Source organism: Grampus griseus (assembly GCF_964374135.1).
Source record: "Grampus griseus genome assembly, chromosome: 9".
NCBI classification, from domain to species: domain Eukaryota; kingdom Metazoa; phylum Chordata; class Mammalia; order Artiodactyla; family Delphinidae; genus Grampus; species Grampus griseus.
In genome coordinates, this window is record NC_139003.1 from 517,861 (window position 1) to 538,053 (window position 20,193).

Genomic DNA, 20,193 nt, shown 5'->3' on the forward strand with positions numbered 1-20,193 from the left:
ATCTTGGCTATATTTGTCTTTCTGTAAAGTATTAAGATATACTATAGAGTAATTTCAGTTGTTTTTTACTTTTTTGCAGGTCATTTTTAGATGAACTGAAGGCATGTGTTATTTCTGAGGATATTGAAGGCATCGTGTGTCTCACAGCTGTTATGCACATTATCTTGGTTATTAATAAAGGTTGGTTAAATTTTCTATGGTGTCGTCTGGGACATTGCTGGGTGCATCTTACACAGAACTGTTGTGGAATGTTTGGGAGTGAATCCCCTGCTAGTTAGGCTCTCACGGCACTTTCCCCCAAGCGCTCCACGCGCTACACGTGTGCCGTCTGCCTGGGCATCTGCTGTGTAGCTGCCACGTACCAGCTTGAATAATGGTAGCTTCTTAATGCAGCTCCTGTCCACTTTCCCCACTGGACCCATTACGTCTGCCTCTCTGTGCCTTAGACTGAATTTCTATTGATTTGTCATTTATTACCTTTGTCATGTACATTTAAAAATCTGAATTCATTTTTGCTAATGATGGTGTGTTTTGGTATTAATATTTAATGTATCTGTGTTTTGCTTAACTTTAACTGTGCCTATTCTGGGTATCCCAGCCAGTTGAAATAGTATTGGAAAAATAATTGGAGATACCTAGGAAGTGCTTACCTAAGTGTAAAATATGGTAATGTCCCTGCAGATGGACTACTATTAAGTTTCTATATTTTTGGACCAGTTTTACTAATGTTGAAATTATTTTCTAAGATATTATTCATAGAGTGATCCTCTCAAAACAAGCTCTCCCCATAAGCATGAATGCATAGTACGGCTGTAGATTCATGACAAGAATTTGTAACTAGTTTGACCCAGGCCAAGCATCAGGAAAGACTTGCCTGAGGCAGCGTCTCCTGGGGAGACGTCTGCAGGAAGAGGGACGTTCTCCATGTGGAGGGTGTGAGGATGGCGGTTGGGGTGCAGATGACCACCGTGTACTTAATAGGTACTTAAACATTTGCCAAACAGATGATGACTCTGAAATGTGTTAGTTCCGTTACTGTTGAAGGTGTTGGTGATCATCAAGTCTCATGGCATGGACAGAACTCACGGGATCACGGCCTTGGAAACTACCTCAGAGCCAATGAGGTGCTTTGTAATCACTCATTGGATCTTCTAACATCCCTTTAAAGGGATCATTACTGTTCTGCAGGTCAATATATGCACTGACTCAGAGGGGAGGGTAGGAGGCTCTGTCTTACTGAAATTGAACCTGCATTGAGAGTCTGTGTGCTTTTTGTGTAGTTGTGTTCAATATTTTTCTGTCTTTAACAGGTAAACATAAGAGTTCAAAAGTGAAGGGTGTTGCAGCTACTGTTCACAGAAAACTAAAGACATTCATGGAAATTACTTTGGAAGAGGATAGCTTGGAAAGGTAAGGCACTAGACACCCACCAGGTGTGATTATCTGAACACTGCTAGTTATCCCTTAGGTATATTTTAGAACACGTTTTCATTGCTGCTAGTTACAGCCAGGTAGAAAACTGGGGATTGAAGGGATAGAAGTGTTTCTGTTGGCAAGACCCTTTGAGCATATGTTTTAATTACTTCCTCATTCTGTCTTTAAAAACAAAAACAAAACTGTCACTTGCAAGATTCTGCCCTAGAAAAGGAAGGGCATACAAACTCATTCTATATGGTTTTATTTTATTTATTATTTATTATTTATTTATTTTTGGCTGTGTCGGATCTTAGTTGAGGCACATGGGATCTTTCCTTATGGGCTTCTCTCTAGTTGTGGTGCATGGGCTTCAGAGTGCGTGAGCTCAGTAGTTGTGGTGCATGGGCTTAGTTGCTCCATGGCATGTGGGGTCTTAGTTCCCTGACCAGGAATCGAACCCGCGGCCTCTGCATTGGAAGGCGGATTCTTACCCACTGGACCACCAGGGAAGTCCCGTCATTCTATATGGTTTTAAACCTAGACAGATTATATTTGGTGGTTTGCTGTATTTTTGAAACCATGAACATTCATTCCTCGGTTATAATTACCAGTTTACAAGTATCCATGTTGGGAATGGGAAAGGTCCCTCCAGAGACTGAAGAAATGTGCACTGTTTTCTACTTTCCAGGTAGCCTGTTGCTGCTGCAGGGACTGCTATCTAAGAATGTATTCATTGGGCTATTTTTCCAGCCAGGTGTTTTTCCTGCTGTATAATGTTTTTGACATGCTGTGCAATTTCCTGTAGACTCTTTTCTGAATTGTGTTTGACTCTCAGACCAGCCACAGAAGCAGTGTTTTTCCTGCTGTTTTCTGAACACCATACAGTTAAGTGTTACAGAGCTTTGAACCAGGTAATTAGTTTTATATATGCCTGGGAAATAAGCCACTTTCCATAGCTACTTTCTCCTTTGGAGAAAGGCTTTCAAAATCCTAAATTGCTAACTTATGAACAAAGGCAGTTTTATCTCTTCCTTACCAATCTGTATACCTTTCTTTCCTTGTCTTATTGCATTAGCTAGGGCTTCTGGTACGATATTGAAAAGGAGTGGTGAAAGGACATACTTGTCTTGTACGTGATCTTAGTGGGAAAGCTTCCCATTTCTCACCATTAAGCACAATGTTAGCTGTAGATGTTCTTTATCAAGTTGAGGAAGTTCCCCTCTATTCCTAATTTACAGATAGTTCTTATCATAGTGGGTGTTGGATCTTGTCAAATGCTTTTTCTGCATCTACTGACAAGGTCATAGGATTTTTCTTCTTTAGCCTGTTGATGTGGTAGGTTACGTTAGTTGATTTTCAGATGTTGAACCAGCCTTGCATACCTGGGATAAATCCCACTCGGTCATGGTGTATAATTTTTTAATACGCTGTTGGGTTTAATTTGCTAATATATATATATATATATATATATATATATATATATATTTTGGGGTTCGCGGGCCTCTCACTGTTGTGGCCTCTCCCGTTGCGGAGCACAGGCTCTGGACACGCAGGCTCAGGGGCCATGGCTCACGGGCCCGGCTGCTCCGCGGCATGTGGGATCCTCCCAGACCAGGGCACGAACCCGTGTCCCCTGCATCAGCAGGCGGACTCTCAACCACTGCGCCACCAGGGAAGCCCATAATTTGCTGATATTTTATTAAGTACTTTTTGCATCTATGCTCGTGAGTGAGATTGTTCTGTAGTTATCTTTTCTTGTAATGTCTTTGGCTTTGCGACTAGGGAATTGCTGGCCTCATAGAATGACTTAGGAAGTATTCCCTCCCTTCTTCTGTCGTCTGAAAGAGACTAAAGAATTGGTATAGCTTCTTTCTCAAATATTTGGTTAGAATTCACCAGTGAGTCCATCTGGGTCTGGTGCTTTCTACTTTTGGAAGGTTATTAATTACTGACTCAATTTTTTAACTAGATGCCTACTCAGATTGTCTATTTCTTCTCGAGTTAGTTTTGGCAGATTGTGCCTTTCAAGGATTTGGTCCATTTCATCTAGGCTGTCAACTTTGTGGGTATAGTATTCCTTAACTGTCTTTTTTTTAATGTCCATGGGATCTGTAGTTATGTACTCTCTTTCATTTCTCATATTAGTAATTTGTGTCCTCTTTTTTTTTTTTTTCCCAGCCTGGCTAGAGGCTTATTGGTTTTATTGATCTTTTAAAAGAACCAGCTTTTGGTTTCATTGATTTTCTCTATTGATTTCTGTTTTTCACTTCTTTTTTTTTGCTTTCTGCTCTAATTTTTATTATATCTTTTCTTTTGCCTGCTTTGGATTTAATTTGCACTTTTTTTTTCTTTTTTTCTGGTTTCCGGAAGCCTAGATTACTGATTTTAGATGTTTCTTCTTTTCTAATAGTCAGTGCTATAAATTACTCTCTAAGCACTGCTTTTGCTGCATGGCACAAATTTTGATGTTATGTTTTCATTTCCGTTTAGTTAAAAATATTTTAAAATTTCTCTTGAGATTTCTTCTTTGCTGCATGTATTCTTTAGAAGTGTCTTATTTAATCTCTCAATTTTCCAGTTATTTTTTTGTTATTCATCTCTAGTTTAATGTCTGAGAGAAGACATTGTATGGGTTTCTATTCTTTTAAATGTATTAAGGTGTGTTTTATGGCCTAATATGTGATCTGTCTTGGTGAATGTTCCACAGGAGCTTGAGAAGAATGTGCATTGTGCTATTGTAGGGTGAAGGAGTCTTTAAATGTCAGTTGTATCCTGTTGGTTGATGGTGTTGAGTTCAGCTTGTCCTCACTAATTTTCTGCCTGCTGGATCTGTCCATTTTTGACAGAGGGGTTTTCCTTTATATATTTTGTAATCCTGATATTAGGAGCATATGATTTTAGAACTATTATATCTTCTTGATTGGATTGACCCTTTTATTTTTATGAGGGGTCCCACTTCTTCTCCAGTAATGCTTTGCTCCGTAAAAGCCATTTTGTCAGGTATGAAGATGGCTCCCCAGCCTCCTTCAGTGAGCATCTCTGGAGCGTTCGTGGTGTTTTAGTCAGGAGGCCGAAACCCCACGGTGATGGGACAGTGTAAGCTCCAAGTCAGGAGCTCCCATCAGGGCACTAGTGCAACGGACTGGGGGCTCGTGAGGGTCACAGCGAACTGTAAAGGGTGGGCTCACCCTCATGGGCTCAGCAGCTCCCCCAGCACTACCCCTAGGGAGGACGCACACCCCAGGCTGAGCCTCTCCAGGATGGAGAAGTCCTCAGGCCTTCTGGGGGGACCGCTGGCCATCTGGTCTCCGGGGGTTGGGGCCCGTCCATAGGGAGGTGCCAGGGGAGCTGCTGAGCCCATGAGCCCCACCGCGGGTCAGGCAGCCGCCCTGTGGGGCCTGGGTGCTGCCTCTGCTGCTTGCACCCCCCCGGAGAAGGCTGGACCTTGTGGGAAGCCCTCTGGCGCCCCTGCTGCTAGGGCTGGTGCTGTGCCTCATGAGCCCCAGCGGGGCCGTGGAGCGGGGGCTTGCTCGTCTGCGAGCCAAGGACGTGCGTTCAGTTACAGGCTTTACTGCAGAGACTGTTGACTATTTCCTATGCAGTTCAGGAAGGGTCTTTGAGGGAGAAACCCAACAGACTCTAGGGTTATGAACTTGTTTAATTTCTAGGTATGGGAGGAAGAGGGAAGTGAGCTAATTTGGAGGAAACTGAGGAGTGTTTGTATGTTTCTGAAAACACAGTGCAGTGCAAATACTAAATAAGGCCATCAGAATTACAAACTAGGTAAATGATAGGTTATTGTCATGGGACATGGTCATAACCTCGGAAATGCAAGCATTTTACAAGATTTCTCTGTTAGAAATACCATCTGTAAGGATAGTTTTTTGGAAAAGAATGGTATGAACTGCTCTGAGGGTGTAAGGAAAGAGGGACGTTTGCACTTGTACAGAGGTTCAAGGCGAGTACTTGAATTGTGTTAGTTACACTGACAGAAATAAAGGCCTTAGAAGTTCAGAACTTACTCCATGGAAAAGAAAAGGATATTCATAGAAATTAAATGCAGGGCATGTAATATTTTGTTTCTTCATTGTTTCTACAACTATGCAGTTTTCTGTGCTAAGCTGATACACAGATGGCAAGAAACAGTTCTTGCCTTTAAGGAGGAAACATCCTAAAAAAGTAAATAGGTAGAGACTGAAATATTGGCTTCTTACTTAAATATGCAAGAAGCACACTGTACAAAAACCAGTGTCTGGAAAATAAAAAAAAAAGAACTTAAAAAAATTGATGAAACAAAAAAATCAATCTAATGGAAGATAAGCAGTTAAGATTTAAGACTCTATTTTAGAATATTATTTATTTTTGTTGGCATAGAGACGTTAAGGCAAGTCTGCATCTTTAAGACTCTTGGGACCCTTTGGGCCAATGAATATTTTAGGAAACGGGGCATTAATTTAGAAGTGAATGTTTTCTTAACAAATACACTAGCTTTCTCTGCAGCAGGGTTAGTATTTTGTTGACTGGTCTGTTGGGTGCTGTCTCATTGCACTTTCAGTGCTTCACCTGGCATAGTGCTCTGTAAATTCTGTAAATTGTGTAAACTGGACTGTTTTCTCAGGAGCAACAGCATGCATTCACCAACGCACTCATGCATTTAAGTGTCAAAGGATGTCACCTTTATTACTTTCATACATAGTATACGAGTAGCACTATAATTAGAGATTATTTCTTAAGGTTTGTGTTATATCATGAATTTTTCCCACTAAGTGAACTGGAATCATATTATAAACAAGTTAATTACCAGCATTAACTGTGTTTTGGCAGCTTTGGTGGTGTATGTGCGTCCCCAACGTTAAACCTTGTGATTAGACTTGAAGCAAAGGAGTATTCCCTGAAACAGTGGCCTCTTTTTTATTATCAAGTATGGATACGTAATATCACCTTATTCCACTGTATGTAATTTTCATAGTCTTTGTAAAAAAATGAACTCGAGGCTGGATGCTTTTTGTAGCTCATTTAGAAGCATGCATCGAAACCTAGGGACCTTGGTGTGGATAATTAAAAACTACTCGTAAATAAAACCCTTCTTTAAGTAGAAAACATACGTTGCTTATCTTACCGATTGTTTTTCTCGGAAGGCTGATTTTGTGCCTCTCCTGTGTTGGCGTCTCCAGCCATGAGCACGGCCGGCCTTGGGCCGTAGGAGCTGGAGGTGGGCGGGTCGTGGGGAGTCAGAGCTCAGTGGGTGACATGGGGGACCCTGGACTAGGGCTGCCACTGTCCCTTCCAGCTCTGAAATTGTATGCTCATTTATTTTGCCCCTTAATAATTCTGATTCCTCTGGTCTATACAGTGTATCCAGCCCTCTTCCCAGGTAATAGGAGAATGACTGAATTCACAGGAGAGCAGAAGAGCTTGTTGGTATCCGAGCCCCGTGGGGTAGTCAGAGGCCTGGTTTGTACCCACCGTACCTTTGCTGATGCTGGGGTCCCAGGCAGGTTGCTTTGCCTCTCAGCCTTGGTTTCTGGCCTTGGAAGGAGAAGTCAGGATGCCCGGAAGCCCAGGACTGGCCTGGTGCTCGGTTCAGAGGTGACCAGAGTCTCAGACTGGACTTAGGCCAGCATGAGAGGCTGATTACCCTATAGTAATTTAATAAGTCGTTTTGCCAAGGTAACCTAACATTTTTCTTTAAGGGTTTAAAAATTCTTACATAAGGAGACAATATTTTCGAGTGATTAAAAATAAGTTTTAGATTGTGGAGCGTTGGTGACTTACCGTGTCCTGTGTCCCTCTGTCTCGTCTCCTGGGTGGGACAGTGCTCCCCACCTCTGGCCACCAGGGAGCTGGGGCCTGGCTGGCGTGTTGGCCCTTGCAAGCGTCCTAGCCTATAGCTCTCGAAGAGTTGATGCAGGAGGGTGGTGCCGTCGGGCACTGATGCTGGGAGGCCGGAAGGGATGGGGGGCATCCGAGTCTCCTGGTGTTTCTCCGGATGCAGACAGCTGCTCGCTGCTGATGGGGTGGCTTCCGTAGGCTTCGTGCTTCCCACCGTCCGCCGTCTCTGCTCAGCCTGAGACGTCTGTGGGGCGCAGACAAAAATGACTGCACACGTGCAGCGGTGGAGCGGTGAGAGACAAACAGGACAACCATTAGTAAAGCAGCAGTGCTGGGCCAGCCAGACACTTAATGACAAGAGTCTTCAAAGAAAAATTAATCGTAGCCCAAAAGAATGATCTGGAACTAAAAACCCTTGAGTTGGAAACATTGCTGAGGCACTGGAGCCTCAGCTCCCAGGTGGTCCAGAAGGTCGCCGTGGAGGGTGCCCCCGAGCAGGACAGACACCGATGAGGGTCCTGGGGGAAGCAGACCAGGGAGAGACCCAGGGAAGCAGCGATCCAACCGCCGACGGGAGAGGATTTCCTGGGGCCAAAGAGATATGCAATTTTAAAGATTCATTTCTTGTTGTTGTTGTTTATTTAACTAAAGTTTAGATGGGACTGATGAAAAAAATCATGCATAAGTCTGAATAAAATTCCTGAATTTTGAGACAAAGAGAAAAATATGAAAACTTTTCTAGATCTGTGTTAGCCCCTACGGGGCTCCTCGTGACGAGTGGAACAAGGGAGTGTGACTTGAGATGTGGCCCAGGTGTGAGGACCCACAGGCTCTGCGGCTGGTGTGCAGAAGGGCTGTGAGATACGTTGGTGATGTTTTTGTGTTGGTTACAGGTTGACTTATTTCGGTGTGTGGGGTTAAATAAAATACACTGTTGACTCTTGGACAGCAGAGGTCTGAACTATGTGGATCCACTTGAATGCAGACATTTTCCATAGTAAATGGCCCAGGACCACACAGTCGTAGTTGGGTGAATCTGTGGATGCAGAACCGCGGATATGGAAGAGCTGCGTTCTCAGAGGGCCGACTAAGTTATCCGCAGATTTTCAACTTTGCGGAGGGTCGCGTCGCCCCAAACCCCTGCGTCGTTCAAGGGCCAACTGTCTTAAGACGAATTTCACCCATTCTTTTCATCTCTTTGAACGTGGCTACTAGAAAATGTAAAGTTACCCCATGCTTGTGTTGATACTGGACAGGGCAGGACACGGGCAGACCCGAGTGCCCATAACAGCTCCAGGCTGAAGAGTGAATCAAGCTGAGAGGCCGTTTGGGATAAAGGTTGAGGTTTGTTTTGGCAGCAATTCAGAGGTTGGCTGGCCCACACACCCTCTGAGGGGAGCTCGGGGGATGGAGAAGGAAGGGGAGTGGGTGACGGGCTGCCCAGCCAGTCTCACCTGGGGACAGGTGTGCAGGGGGTGGGACGAGAAAGTGAGGTGTGTGTGCAGGAAGTGAGCAAGCATGGTCGCAGCAGTGCATCATGGGGGTTAATAGTTGTCGTTTACCTTGTGATCTCGCGAAGGAGGGAGACGAGCTAGCGATTGTGGGCGTGGGAAAAGGGGGCGCCCGGCCATACCCGTGAGCCTGCCGTGTGTCTCCTAGAGGAGAGTCCTTGTGAGTGAAAGAGGAAGCACGGCCAGGTGAGCACCTTTCACCGAGAGGGTCTTCTGTTCGTGTTCCTTGGGGACAGAGGACGCCTCCGGTCATGGATGGCTCTGTCTGTGTGCCGTGTGTCGTGCTAAGGTTTCTGCTGATGGCAGAAACTCCATTTACCTTTGAGAAACAGCGATTACTTCAGTTTTCTCTTTAAGTGTATTCTGTTCCAAACCATTTTTAGATTTATCCTGTGAAAATGTAAATTTGCATACTTCAGTCACATTTTTCTGTAGCTAATTCTTTCTCTGTGTTTCAGGTTTCTCTATGAATCATCATCAAGAACTTTGGGAGCACTTTTGAATTCATAACCAAGCCAACATCTTGGTCATTAAAAATAGAGAAAAAGGACTTACAGAAAGCGAGATGGATGTGTATTTTCCTAGTGTTTTTTTTTTTTTTTTTTTTTTTGCGGTACGCGGGCCTCTCACTGTCGTGGCCTCTCCCGCTGTGGAGCACAGGCTCCGGACGCGCAGGCTCAGCGGCCATGGCTCACGGGCCCAGCCGCTCCACGGCATGTGGGATCCTCCCGGACCGGGGCACGAACCCGTGTCCCCTGCATCGGCAGGCGGACTCCCAACCACTGCGCCACCAGGGAAGCCCTCCTAGTGTTTTTAATGTCAATAACCCATATAGTAGAGAAGGGGTAGGATTTATTTTGGGGTGGGTATGAGTAGAAAACTCAAAGGTTCTTACATTTTTGCCCAGCGCCTGCATAAATGATACATTTAATGTAACAGGCTCCAGGTATGAATGGTGCAGAAACCCACAGAGCAAAGAAAAAAAAAAAAAAGACACCTTTCTAGCAAACCCAGTTGTTTTAAAAATGACTTTTATATATAATATCGCTTGCAAACTATGAGTAATAAAGCAATGACAACACCTGTTTGTCTACTTGATTTAAAAATATTAGTACAAGTTTTCCCCTGCAGGAACGAGGGCTGAGTTCTGGGCGGGCCTGCCTTTCTACCAGGGGCAGAGGTGTAAAGCGCAGGGAGCGGCTGGGTGGGTGCGGGGAAAGGGGCCACGCGCGGGGGCCTGTGGCTGTGAGTGCCAGGACACAGGTCCAGTCATGCAGCCTGAAGCTGAACCACCTTTTCTTTCCGAGAGCTGTCCCGGCTGACGGAGGACTGGCCCCCGGCTCCCTGGCTGCATCGTCCTGCGTCACCACCCCCGTTGCCAGAGTCTCCACGTTCAGATCCCGACAGCCACGGCCCAGGTCGAGGCCGTCAGCATCCTGCCGCCTGGGGTGCTGCTTCAAACGCACGCGTGTTCTGTCTTAGCCCCCCAGCAGGAAGGAGAGAAGTGCCAATGTCTCAGTGCCTCTGTTTCTCCAAGAAGGTACCTAAATGGACTGTGCACTGTGGTCATGAGCATTTAGCGCAAGGTTTTACCAAGGGATATCTGAGGACTGGGAGGTGGGGGGTTGATTACTCAGCTGGTTTTGAACATAAGACTATCTAAACATCTTTGCTAATTAACTAAGCCGTACTTTGTATTGGTGAATTTTTTTTTTCCTTTTTTGCCCTTTCCTTGTTTGCTTTAGTTTCAAGAATAGGCAAGCCTCATAAAATGAACTGAGGAGTGTTCTGTCTTTTGGTATTCCTGGAAGAGTTTGTTCAAGATGAGAAGTAGTTCCTTGCATTTGTTGTAGCACCCTAAAATGGAGCTTGGTGTTTGTTCCCTTTGTGGGAAGAGGTTAATTGGCTTTTTAATTTGCATGTACGTTTTTAGGATAGTCGGGTTTTCTTTTATCTTGTGTCAAACTTGCTGGGTGAAATAATCCAATTTGTGAAAAAATATAATTCCATTTTTATTGGGTCAAAATAGTTCAGACACTCCTGCTGTAGGCATACGCCCTAGAGAAGTCCCTACACGTGTGCACGGGGGACAGAGCGGGGTGCTCAGATGCGGAGTGGCGGGGCACCGGAGCGCTGGGGCTTCACTAGGGGAGCAGGTTTAAAGCACGCAGAACTGAACGCTGTATTCCTTATGCTCGCGTGTGTGATGACAGCGTGCGGATGCACGAGGAAAGGACAAAGACAGGCTTCCAGTCTAGTCCACCCCACCCCTTTCCTGCCCACACGTTCACAAAGCCCTCCTCGCTGTCATTACACACGGAATAAAAGCAGGGTCTCCTGGCTAACAGGCAGGGGTCCCTTCATGGGGTGGGGAGGGGGTCGCCATTCCCAGCGGGGAGGCCCTCCTTGAGATTTCCATCCTCCGGGTCTCCAGAATCCTCTGTGTCCTGCAATCGCATGTTCACCCTGATTCCTCCAAGCTTTGGGGTGCAGCTCCTCCCTCCCCACTCTGGGCTGTGCCCTGGAGTCAGGCGGTACTCGGTGTGGGACAGAGCTGTCACCCCGGGGAGAAAAAGGGAGGCACGGTGTACTCGGGAGTGGGGAGTGGTGGGCGATGTCCCTGTGCTGAGTGAGGGCAGCCATGTGGGGTCCTGGCCTCTGCAGCAGTGGGATGGGGATCGTTTGCTCCCCGCCCTCTAGAAGGGGCTCCGTGAACGTCACAGGCTAGCAGGCGAGGGCCCATTAGAGGCCCCTTTCCTTGGGGTCTGGCAGCCCACTTTCCCTCCTGGGTGGAACTGGGACCATCAGATGTCCTGATCAAGTGGAAATCCAATGGGCATTCCAGCCTAGCACACTGGGCGTCCACCGACATGAGGGAGGACACAGTCGGTGCTGCTGACGCAGTAAAAACCTTGGGATCCGTGTCTGAGCCCATCTCCCGCCGGCTCCCATGCCCACCATCCCAGTGACTCACCTGCGGCTGGGCCATTTTTTTCAGCACAGAGAGTGGGAACCCAGCTCCCCCATTTTGAATACTTCCTGGTCCTAATGAGATGTCACAGATATTCTGGTCAGCTCCGAGGTAATCCAGAGCACTGACAGTCAGAACCATCCGGTTTGCCAACGGTTTGATCTGTCACCACTCAGGAGCATGAAGGCCGACAGAGCTGGTGCGCACAGGGCTGGGGTTTGAGCCCCACCTGTGTCCTCGCTGGGAGTTTCACTCTGCTCCCTCCTCAGGTGGACAGGAGGCCCCTGAAGGGACACATGGCTCAAGGGTCTTGAAAAATCTCCTTGAAAGAGTCATTCCTTGACCTGTGACTGCAACTATGTTCTCACTGTGAACCACAGGACGGCATCACATACAGACTCTGGCATGCTATGGCTGCCTGTCGTAAATATCAGCAAGTGTGACAGGAACGGACGGAATGGTTTCATAAGGAGAAAGGCACAGAGCATCAGTCCACGCAGGAGACGCCCACCCCCCAGCCAAAGGGCTCAGGGAGTAATAAGCGTGTGTTTGAAGGCTGTGCACACAGTGGACAGACCCATGTGTCTCCGTGCCTTGTACAGCACTCAGACATGTTCTCACACACACACGTGCAGTCACACACGCATGCAGACACGCTCCCGTGTGCACACACGCACATCTTGCTTGTCGGGGCCCAGCACTGGGGATTCCTACCGTGCCCACGTACCCGGCCGGCACTCCAGAAAGGGCCGTGCACAGCCCTCCCGCCCATCAGAAATCTGGGCTGCCTCTGGAACGGCCCTGTGCTTCCCACGCGAGATTTCCTTTCCTCCCTTCCTCACGCTCCACTTCTCCCCGCGTGAGCGTCCTCTGTCCCGTCAGCAGAACTCGGCCGCGCGGCAGGCAAAGCAGAGGCCAGCACGGTCTGCTCTGCTCAGAGCGGGGCAACCTCCTGCGCCTCCTCGTGGGTTTTGTGCTTCTCCCCATGCCCTGTTGCTGCGATTTCTTTGCGGTCCCTCCTGTGCCTCTGGTTCCCCACTTTCCCTTTCTGGGGTGTTTCCCTCTAACTGTGCTGTGACTGCCAGAGTCCTGGAGCCGGGGCCCAGGGGTGACGCAGGACCGGTGACGCAGGACCTGGTTCCGGAAGCCACCGTCAGCAGCAGCCGGGCAAACAAGGAAAGAACGAACCCCTCCGCGCTCTTCCTGGAGCCCGTGTAAGGATGCCCGGGAAGGAGCAGCACAGCCCCAAGCGGCAGCAGTCCTGCAGGGCGCGGGCTCGGGAGGGGCTTGGCTCCTCTGGGTCCTTCACCAAGGCCAACCTGTAAATGCCCTCGGATTCGCCTGTCAGGCAGGCACCTGACGACGGAGACCTGCATCTACAAGAGGTGGAGTTAGGCCCTTCGGTATCACACAGACGTTGCTGGGCGGTTTCACGCCCCGCCCTCGTGCTTCCGAATCGCTTAACAGCCTGTCACGAATGAGCTCTACCTTCTAGCCCACCCTGGTCTTATTCCCTGCCTTTTCCTGTTGTTTCTGTCGCAAATGTATCACCAGTCAGCTCTCTGGACATCAGAGGGACAGACGTCCTGTCAGCCTCAGGCCTTCACCGGGGTGGGTCTCATGCCCAGAGCGCCCATTTGGGGTCAGCCCCATGGGCTTCCATTGCGGATGGCGGGGTGCTCAGCGTGGCTGAGGAATGAGCCTCTTGGATCCTTTCTCAGACGAGTCTGGGGATGAAGCATCTCAGCAGGTGCGTCCACTCCGGGAGGCTCGTATGCTTTGAGGGGAGAGCAGCATGGTGCTAACGCAGGTCTGGCTGCGGAGAATAACGTGATGAACAAGCTGTGCCCTGAAAAGCCCACTCCCCAGTGCTTTTCCCCATCCGGTGGGCCACCCTTTGTGGGGTGCCGTGGGGCCACGATGGATGGTGGCGGCTGCTGCATCCTGGGGAGGGACGGTGGCCCCACAGGGTGGACAGCGCTTTCTCTGGGGGGCGGTCCCCTGGGCCGTTGGGCCAAAGAGAAGATAAAACTCCCCACCCACCCGCCTGCTAGGCCAGGAGACAGGAGGGGGAAGTGCTCTCTTGGGTGCTGCGGCACGGAGGGTGCCGAGCAGGGTCGGGAGGCGGATGGGCCTGGGGTCTGTGGGACAGTCGGGCCCAGTGTTCAGTTCCACATGCAGGTGGGCTGGCCGAGCTGTCACCCCCAGCCCCAGCGTCTGGGCAGCCCAGCCTTGCCTGGGGTGGGGAGCCCGCAGGAAGCCTGCCTGGATGAGGGCCCGGCAGGGGCCAGGGACGGGTGGGAGTGGGCACAGCTGACCCTGGGGTCAGCCACACCAGTCAGCAGAGAGGGGTGACTGAGGGGATAAGCCAGGGTAGGGTGCGGGGGACACTCAGCTCAGCCCCGCACACGCACACCCCCCCTCCTCTCTCAAACATACACAGCCCCCATCTGCTGAGGGACCCCGCGCTGTGCCCAGGTCTTTAGGGAGTGGAAGTCTCCTGGGGAGGAACGCAAGGGCCCCAGCGCCCCTTGCTGGACCCTCGGACGGTGGCCCGTGGAGGGCAGGCTACAGGGACCAGGGAAGGACCCCCGCTGACCCCACCTCAGGGCAGGGTCCCCACTGTGGAATCCTGGCCCCGCTGGCTGGAGCTCAGGGCCGCAGCCTCCGTTCCCGTTGACCCCGCAGGTTAGGCTCCCCTAGCCCCTCCTTCCCAGACTGAGGACCCCCACACCCGCAGGCCCTGCGCGGCTCCAGCCCCTTCCTGGGGAGGCCCGCACTGCCCGCAGCAGGTGCGCTTCCGACTCAGGCCTTGGGCCGGCGTGGGGTACGGGGTGGGCGGGGGCTGGGCGCCCTCACGGGCGGAGGGGTCGAGGAAGCCCTGGGACGCAGGCGGGCCGGGGAGGCTCGGCGGCCACAGGGCAGCAGGAGGCCAAGGGCGGAGCACGGGGGGCTGGGCGCCCGCAGAGATTCGGCGGGGTTCGGGGCCAGGAAGGCCGGAGCACGTTTCGCGGACCGCTCCCCACGGGGGGGGGGGCGGGGCGTGGGCGTGGCCGGCGGGCGGGCGCGCGGCGTCTCGGGGGCGGGGCATGGGCGGGGCCGGGCGTGTCGGGGCGGGGCCGGCGGCGCTGTCCGGTGCTGAAACCGCGGCAGCGCCGGGAGCGCGGGGAGGGGCGGCCGCCATGGACTGAGCGCCGCCGACATGGGGCCGCTGCTCGCGCTCCTGCTGCTGCTGCTGCTGCTGCCGCGCGCCCCGCCCGCCGCCCCCGCGCCCCGCGCCCGCCCGCTACCGGGGCTGCTCGGTGAGTGGGGTCGGGGTCTGGGTCGAGGTTGGGGAGGGGCTCCCGTGTGACTGAGGGGAGCGGCGGGGGGGGGCCCGAGTGGGGGCGGGGGTTTCTCGGTGCTAGAAGGCGGTGTTGGGGGCGCCTGGGAGATGAGGGGCAGGTGGGGGAGGAGGTGAGGGCCGCGCGGGCGTCGCGGGTCCGCCCGTACTCCTCCTCGGTTTGCGGCCCCCGGCGGGCGCGGGGCGGTGAGAGCGCGCTCTGCGTGGGCGACCCCCGCGTGGTCGTGCCGCGTGCGCCGCGGGCCGAGCCGGGGGGCGGGCGGGGCGCCCGGGGGGGCGCGGGCCCTTCGCTCCCCCGGCCTCGGTCCCCCGCGGGGTCCTTCCCGCCCCTAGCGGCCTCCTCCCCCCTGCCGGCGCTCGCAGTCGCACGGACATTTTCCTCCCGTGACGGGAGTGGGAGGGCGAGGGTGGGAAGCGCCACGGGGAGCGCCCCGAATCGCCTTCCTACAGGCGTGGCCTTTGACACTCCGCCCCGGGAGCAGTCGGGCCCCTCCCTCCCGCCGCGCTCATCTTTGTGTGCAGGAGGCCTTCCAGCCGCCGGCGTGCCCGCGGCTTCAAGGCCGGAATAAATGGTGCTACAAGACTGAGCGCAAATCCAGGTCCAGGGTGGTGGAGGGGGCCTCTCTCCGCCGCCCACCGCCTCCTCCTGCCTCTGGTCTCCTTGGGCGTCGCTGTCCCAAACAAACGGAAACTGCAGCGAGCGGTGGACAGGCGGTCTCCCCAGACTCCTCGCTAATGCGGCCACTTGCCCTGAGTCCCTCTCTGCTTTCCGGGTCTTCACACTCACTCCCTGGCCTGGTGGGCAGCGTGGCACAGTTGGAGGCAGAGCTGGATCCAGGAGGAGGTCCTCGCCTGCTGGGGTGGAGTCCTGGGGTGGAAGGGTGTGTCTGGTTGGCCACATCCTGGGGTCCTGTTGTCAGAGTCACCTCGGGCCCTGGGGGCCACTCCATGCACAGGTGAGCCTTGCCAGGTGAACCCTGCTTGGGGAGGCTCCGGGGCCTGGCTCACTCTGCCTTGAGCTCCAGGGCCTTGCCCCCGATCAGCAACAAAGGCCGAGCTGCGGGCTGGTCTGCTTCGGCTGGGCTGTGTTCCCTCCTTTGTCGGGCCGGAACTGGCATATCACCTCACGTGAGAGCTGTTTGCTCAGCTCGCCAGATGCCACCCTCCACATACACACACGGTCAGGGAGAGCCAGGATCAGCTGACACTGGCCACTCAGTGTTGCAGGGAAGGTAGCTTCTACGAGATGCGGGGGAGGCTGGTCCTCGACTATCCTCTTTCCATTGTAATTGCCCGTTCATAGCATTTTTCAGAAATCGTAGATAAAGGAGGAAGTGGGGAGGGGGGTGGTAGCTCAGGGAGGGAGCAAGGAAAACCCAGGGCCGGACACATGTGAAGAGAAGAGAATCGCTAAGCTGCCCAGGACAGCACTGCCCGACACAGCAGTGGAGTTCCGGCTACAAGCAAAGTCGAGTCATATCACTGAGAAGGGGTGACTTATTCCCCCTCTGTTCACGATGTGGCCCAAGGGAGCCTCCTGGATGCAGTCTTGATGTGGGACAACATTAGGGGCCCAGGCATTGTTACAACTGTCTCAGGGACTCCAGGTGATCCGTTTAACCTGCTGTATCCAGGGATGATTGGACACTGCCATGGCAGAGTATACAGGTAGTCAGATGGAAGTGTGGTCTTCCCATTTGGGGCCCCAACCCGGGCTTGCATGTAGCCGTGTCTACCTATGTACGCTCCCAAGGTTCTGTTCACCCAGCCTTATGTCCATGCGCCGTCCGCACCCGGAGGGCTGCTGCCTTATCCTCAGGATTCACATACACAGTCTCCAGAAAGTGCACGGGGAACCGTGGTCACCCATGAAAGGCATATGCTACTATGTTTCTCTTTCTCAGCCATCTGGAACTTGTTTGTTAGTGGTCGCACCAACTACAGTGTTCCAAATAGTGATGGACAGGGAAAGATGCACCAGAGACCTTAGATCTGGCCCCAACCATGTCACTCGTACCTATTTTTCAATTTAGCTCTTCACACTCAACTTCACGTTAAGGCCTACACAACACGTGGTTCAAGGAGATAACACGTTTTTGCTCCTCATTTGCACCATGAAGTTGTAGGTTAGAATAAAGGGTCAAACGTCACCAAGACCTAAGACCAGTTCTTTTTGCACCGGATGCCTTGCCTTGAGCGAGGGGCCTCTTCACATTTAGACAGTGAAGGAGCTCTTGTTGAAACCCTGGGTTGACAGAACTTCCGCATCTGAGTTTAACTTCATTGCTCTGAGCCACGTGCCATGGCGAGGGCTTATTTCCACGGCAGCTGATGGCAGCTTCCCACTGACAGTGGGTGTTGCACCTCTCCCTTTCTCTTCAAGTGCACCCTTCCACCTTAATCACTTAAGCTTCCTGACCTTGCACCACCCATTCTGCCCATGTCTTTCTGGTGCAAAAGGCTCCCTTATGGCCCAAGGTGTCCCATTATTTGTGACACTATTATCAGGGTTGAATGGGGCAGGAATAAGGCACCCCTTCTCAATGATATGACTCAACTTTGTTTGTAGCTAGAACACCATTGCTGTGTTGGGCATTGCTGTCCTGGGCAGCTGAGTGATTCTCTTCGTATAAGTCCATCTTTGGGTTTTCCTTCTCCCTCCCTCTGCCTTTCCCTGTGATTTTACGACGTCCTTTTGTTCAGGTGCTCAGTACTTTTTCCATAAGGATGATGCGAACATGAGCCTTTTGTCCTTAAGCCATTCTTCAGTTACAGGGAGGCCAGTTTGTGAACTTGCTCCAGCAGCCTCCACGTTTAAGGGCAGTCATGTTAAAGATCTTCCTCTTTTGCTAAAGAAAAATGAATTTCCTTTGCCAAAGGACAGAGTCAACCTTTCGTGCAAATTTTTCTTGGAGAATCCAAAGTCAGACCTACCCAGTGCACCTGGCTTTGAAGATGGGCGGCTGTTTCTTTTTTCTCCTTTGTTTTTGCCTCTCGATTTGCCCACACATAGTTTTCATTCGCTAGTGAGCCCACTCCCGGAGCAGGAGTCGGCTTGCTTTGTCACCTAGATGGCACGACGTTTATTTTTGAATCAAAGCATCCTTCCTGCCACAAAAGCACAAATCCATCTTTGCTCCTTGGGGTCCGGAGCTGTTGATTTTGTTGGCTGTATGGTGATGAGCAGCCTGCCCCTCCCCCCGAGAGAGCCCTGCTGCATTCTCTCTGGCTGTGAGCCTTTCTCTGCCTGTTGTTTCCTCCTCCTGGTCCGGCTCCTGCAGCCTCAGGTGCTGGTTGATGTCCCCATGCAGAAGGATTGGGGCACAGGGAAAACCCCAGGCTTCCGGGAAGGGGAGGTACCAGACAGTGGGCTCACCCACGGATGCAGAGGTGTTGGGTGGAACTGTGGTGCGGCTGTCTCCTGTGTCCAGAGACAGCAGTTCAACGTGTCAGACTCAGGAGGAATGTGTAGGGAAATACAGAGGTTTTTAGATGGCTTCCTCTCTGTGCTAAGCTTAGCTGTGCGTCCCAGCATCTTGCATCTCTTCTTTTAAAAGCTGATCTCTTTTTGCACCTGCTTACCGAGATCACCGTCAGTGGTGCCCACCAAGGAGGTGCAGGGGGTGTGCTAAATTCGTAGTAGTCTGCTTTCTACTTTCCTCTCGGTGGTGGTGCTGGTCTCCGCTGATAATTTCTGTACGCCACGAGATGTGCAGACTTGTTGGCTTCCTGGCTTCCCGTGAAGAAGGGCAGTAGCGGCACAGTGAATCTGCAGCTCAGGCAGGATGGAATCCAGGGCTCATCACCCCAGGGCATATGTTTTGATGAACTCTGTGGCAGTCATTGGTTCTTTCACGTGATAATAATTTATGCATTCTGAGTTTATTTTGTTCTGTGTTTTACATGCAATATTACCTAACTTGAAAATGCAGTTATTTATCCACTTTTCTTAGGATTTTTGAAAGTTAGGAATATGGGGTGAGGAAGTGGAGTGAAGTATGGAGAGGTGGGGTCAGCTGAGCTGTCATTACGCATATGGTCTTATTAAGAAGGGTTTCCATTACCACGACCTCTTGGAGCATTACCTTAGAATTGCAACATATTTTATGAAAGGGTGTTTGTAACTCAATGTGATCCAAACTAAAAAGAACCCTCTGGTTTTGGGTGGTAGGTATTTAAGATATGCCTGGTTAGGTGCAAATATTGCTAGTTTAAGGATTCTTTACGTGTGGAGAGGTGAAAAAAAGCTTAAGAAGAAAGTGGACAGAAGGGTTTTTTTAATCTAGATGCATCCCGGTAGGTGAGGCTCAGCTGACTGAGAACCTATCTTATCTCTCCTGACAAGACGTTCCGTTTCCTGAGAAAGCAGACAGTTGAATTCATGGCAGATAACTCTCTGTGCCACATAAAAGCACCTGGCAGCTGTTTTCACATTAGTCTAAATTGACCTTCATAAATGTAGACCCAGCTGGACTTATTTTTCAAATCTTGGTTGATAGGAGGCCAGAGAACTGGAGGAGCAGGAAACAGTCAATGCACTTTTCTGCTGGCTGGAAACAGAGTTTGTGGAAGGAAGAAGGAAATTTTTTCTTTTAACTCGTGCTCTGACAACTTGGCCAGGATCACTACTTAAGTATCTAGGGCAGGAAGTGAAAAGAGGTGTGGTTCTCCTGGAAACACTCATGGTCACATGTTAAGTGACATTTTCCTTTGTTAGTTGTGGTAAGTAGGTGACTCCCATGTTAGCCAAAGAAACTGAACTTTGGGCTAGAGGTGCTGACGTGTGAAACATCAGGGCCTATAAAACGCCCTCCGTGTGTGATGTGCAGAAATAAGGAAGCTGTTGAGGGTTTTGTGATGATCACTTGGCGTTAACTCTCCTGTGTGGAGGTGGGTAAGAGGGCATTTGGTTTACTTATTTTGTGTTTTATCTGTTCTCTCCAGTCGTATTGACTGTGATTCAGAAAACACAAACACACGCCCTCTCAGCCTGTGTGACTAATAATGGTTTCCGTGAGGGCAGCTGGAGGGTGTGATGGGCTGGGGGGGGGATGAGCTAATAGTTGTAAAACAGATTGGGGTGATTTCTCTTTCTAATTTAATTAAAAATGATCACATAG

At 50.9% G+C, this 20,193-nt stretch overlaps 1 protein-coding gene across 1 annotated transcript in view; it reads left to right on the plus strand.

The window, feature by feature from the left end:
- Positions 1-9,778, plus strand: part of NCAPG2 (non-SMC condensin II complex subunit G2) — a 61,851-nt gene extending 52,073 nt beyond the window's left edge. The window contains exons 26-28 of the mRNA XM_082662171.1: positions 80-180; positions 1,311-1,410; positions 9,218-9,778. Of these exons, the coding sequence (XP_082518297.1) occupies positions 80-180; positions 1,311-1,410; positions 9,218-9,269 (253 nt within the window). The 3' untranslated portion in view covers positions 9,270-9,778. The remainder of the gene's footprint in view (positions 1-79; positions 181-1,310; positions 1,411-9,217) is intronic.
- The last annotated feature ends 10,415 nt before the right edge of the window (positions 9,779-20,193 follow it).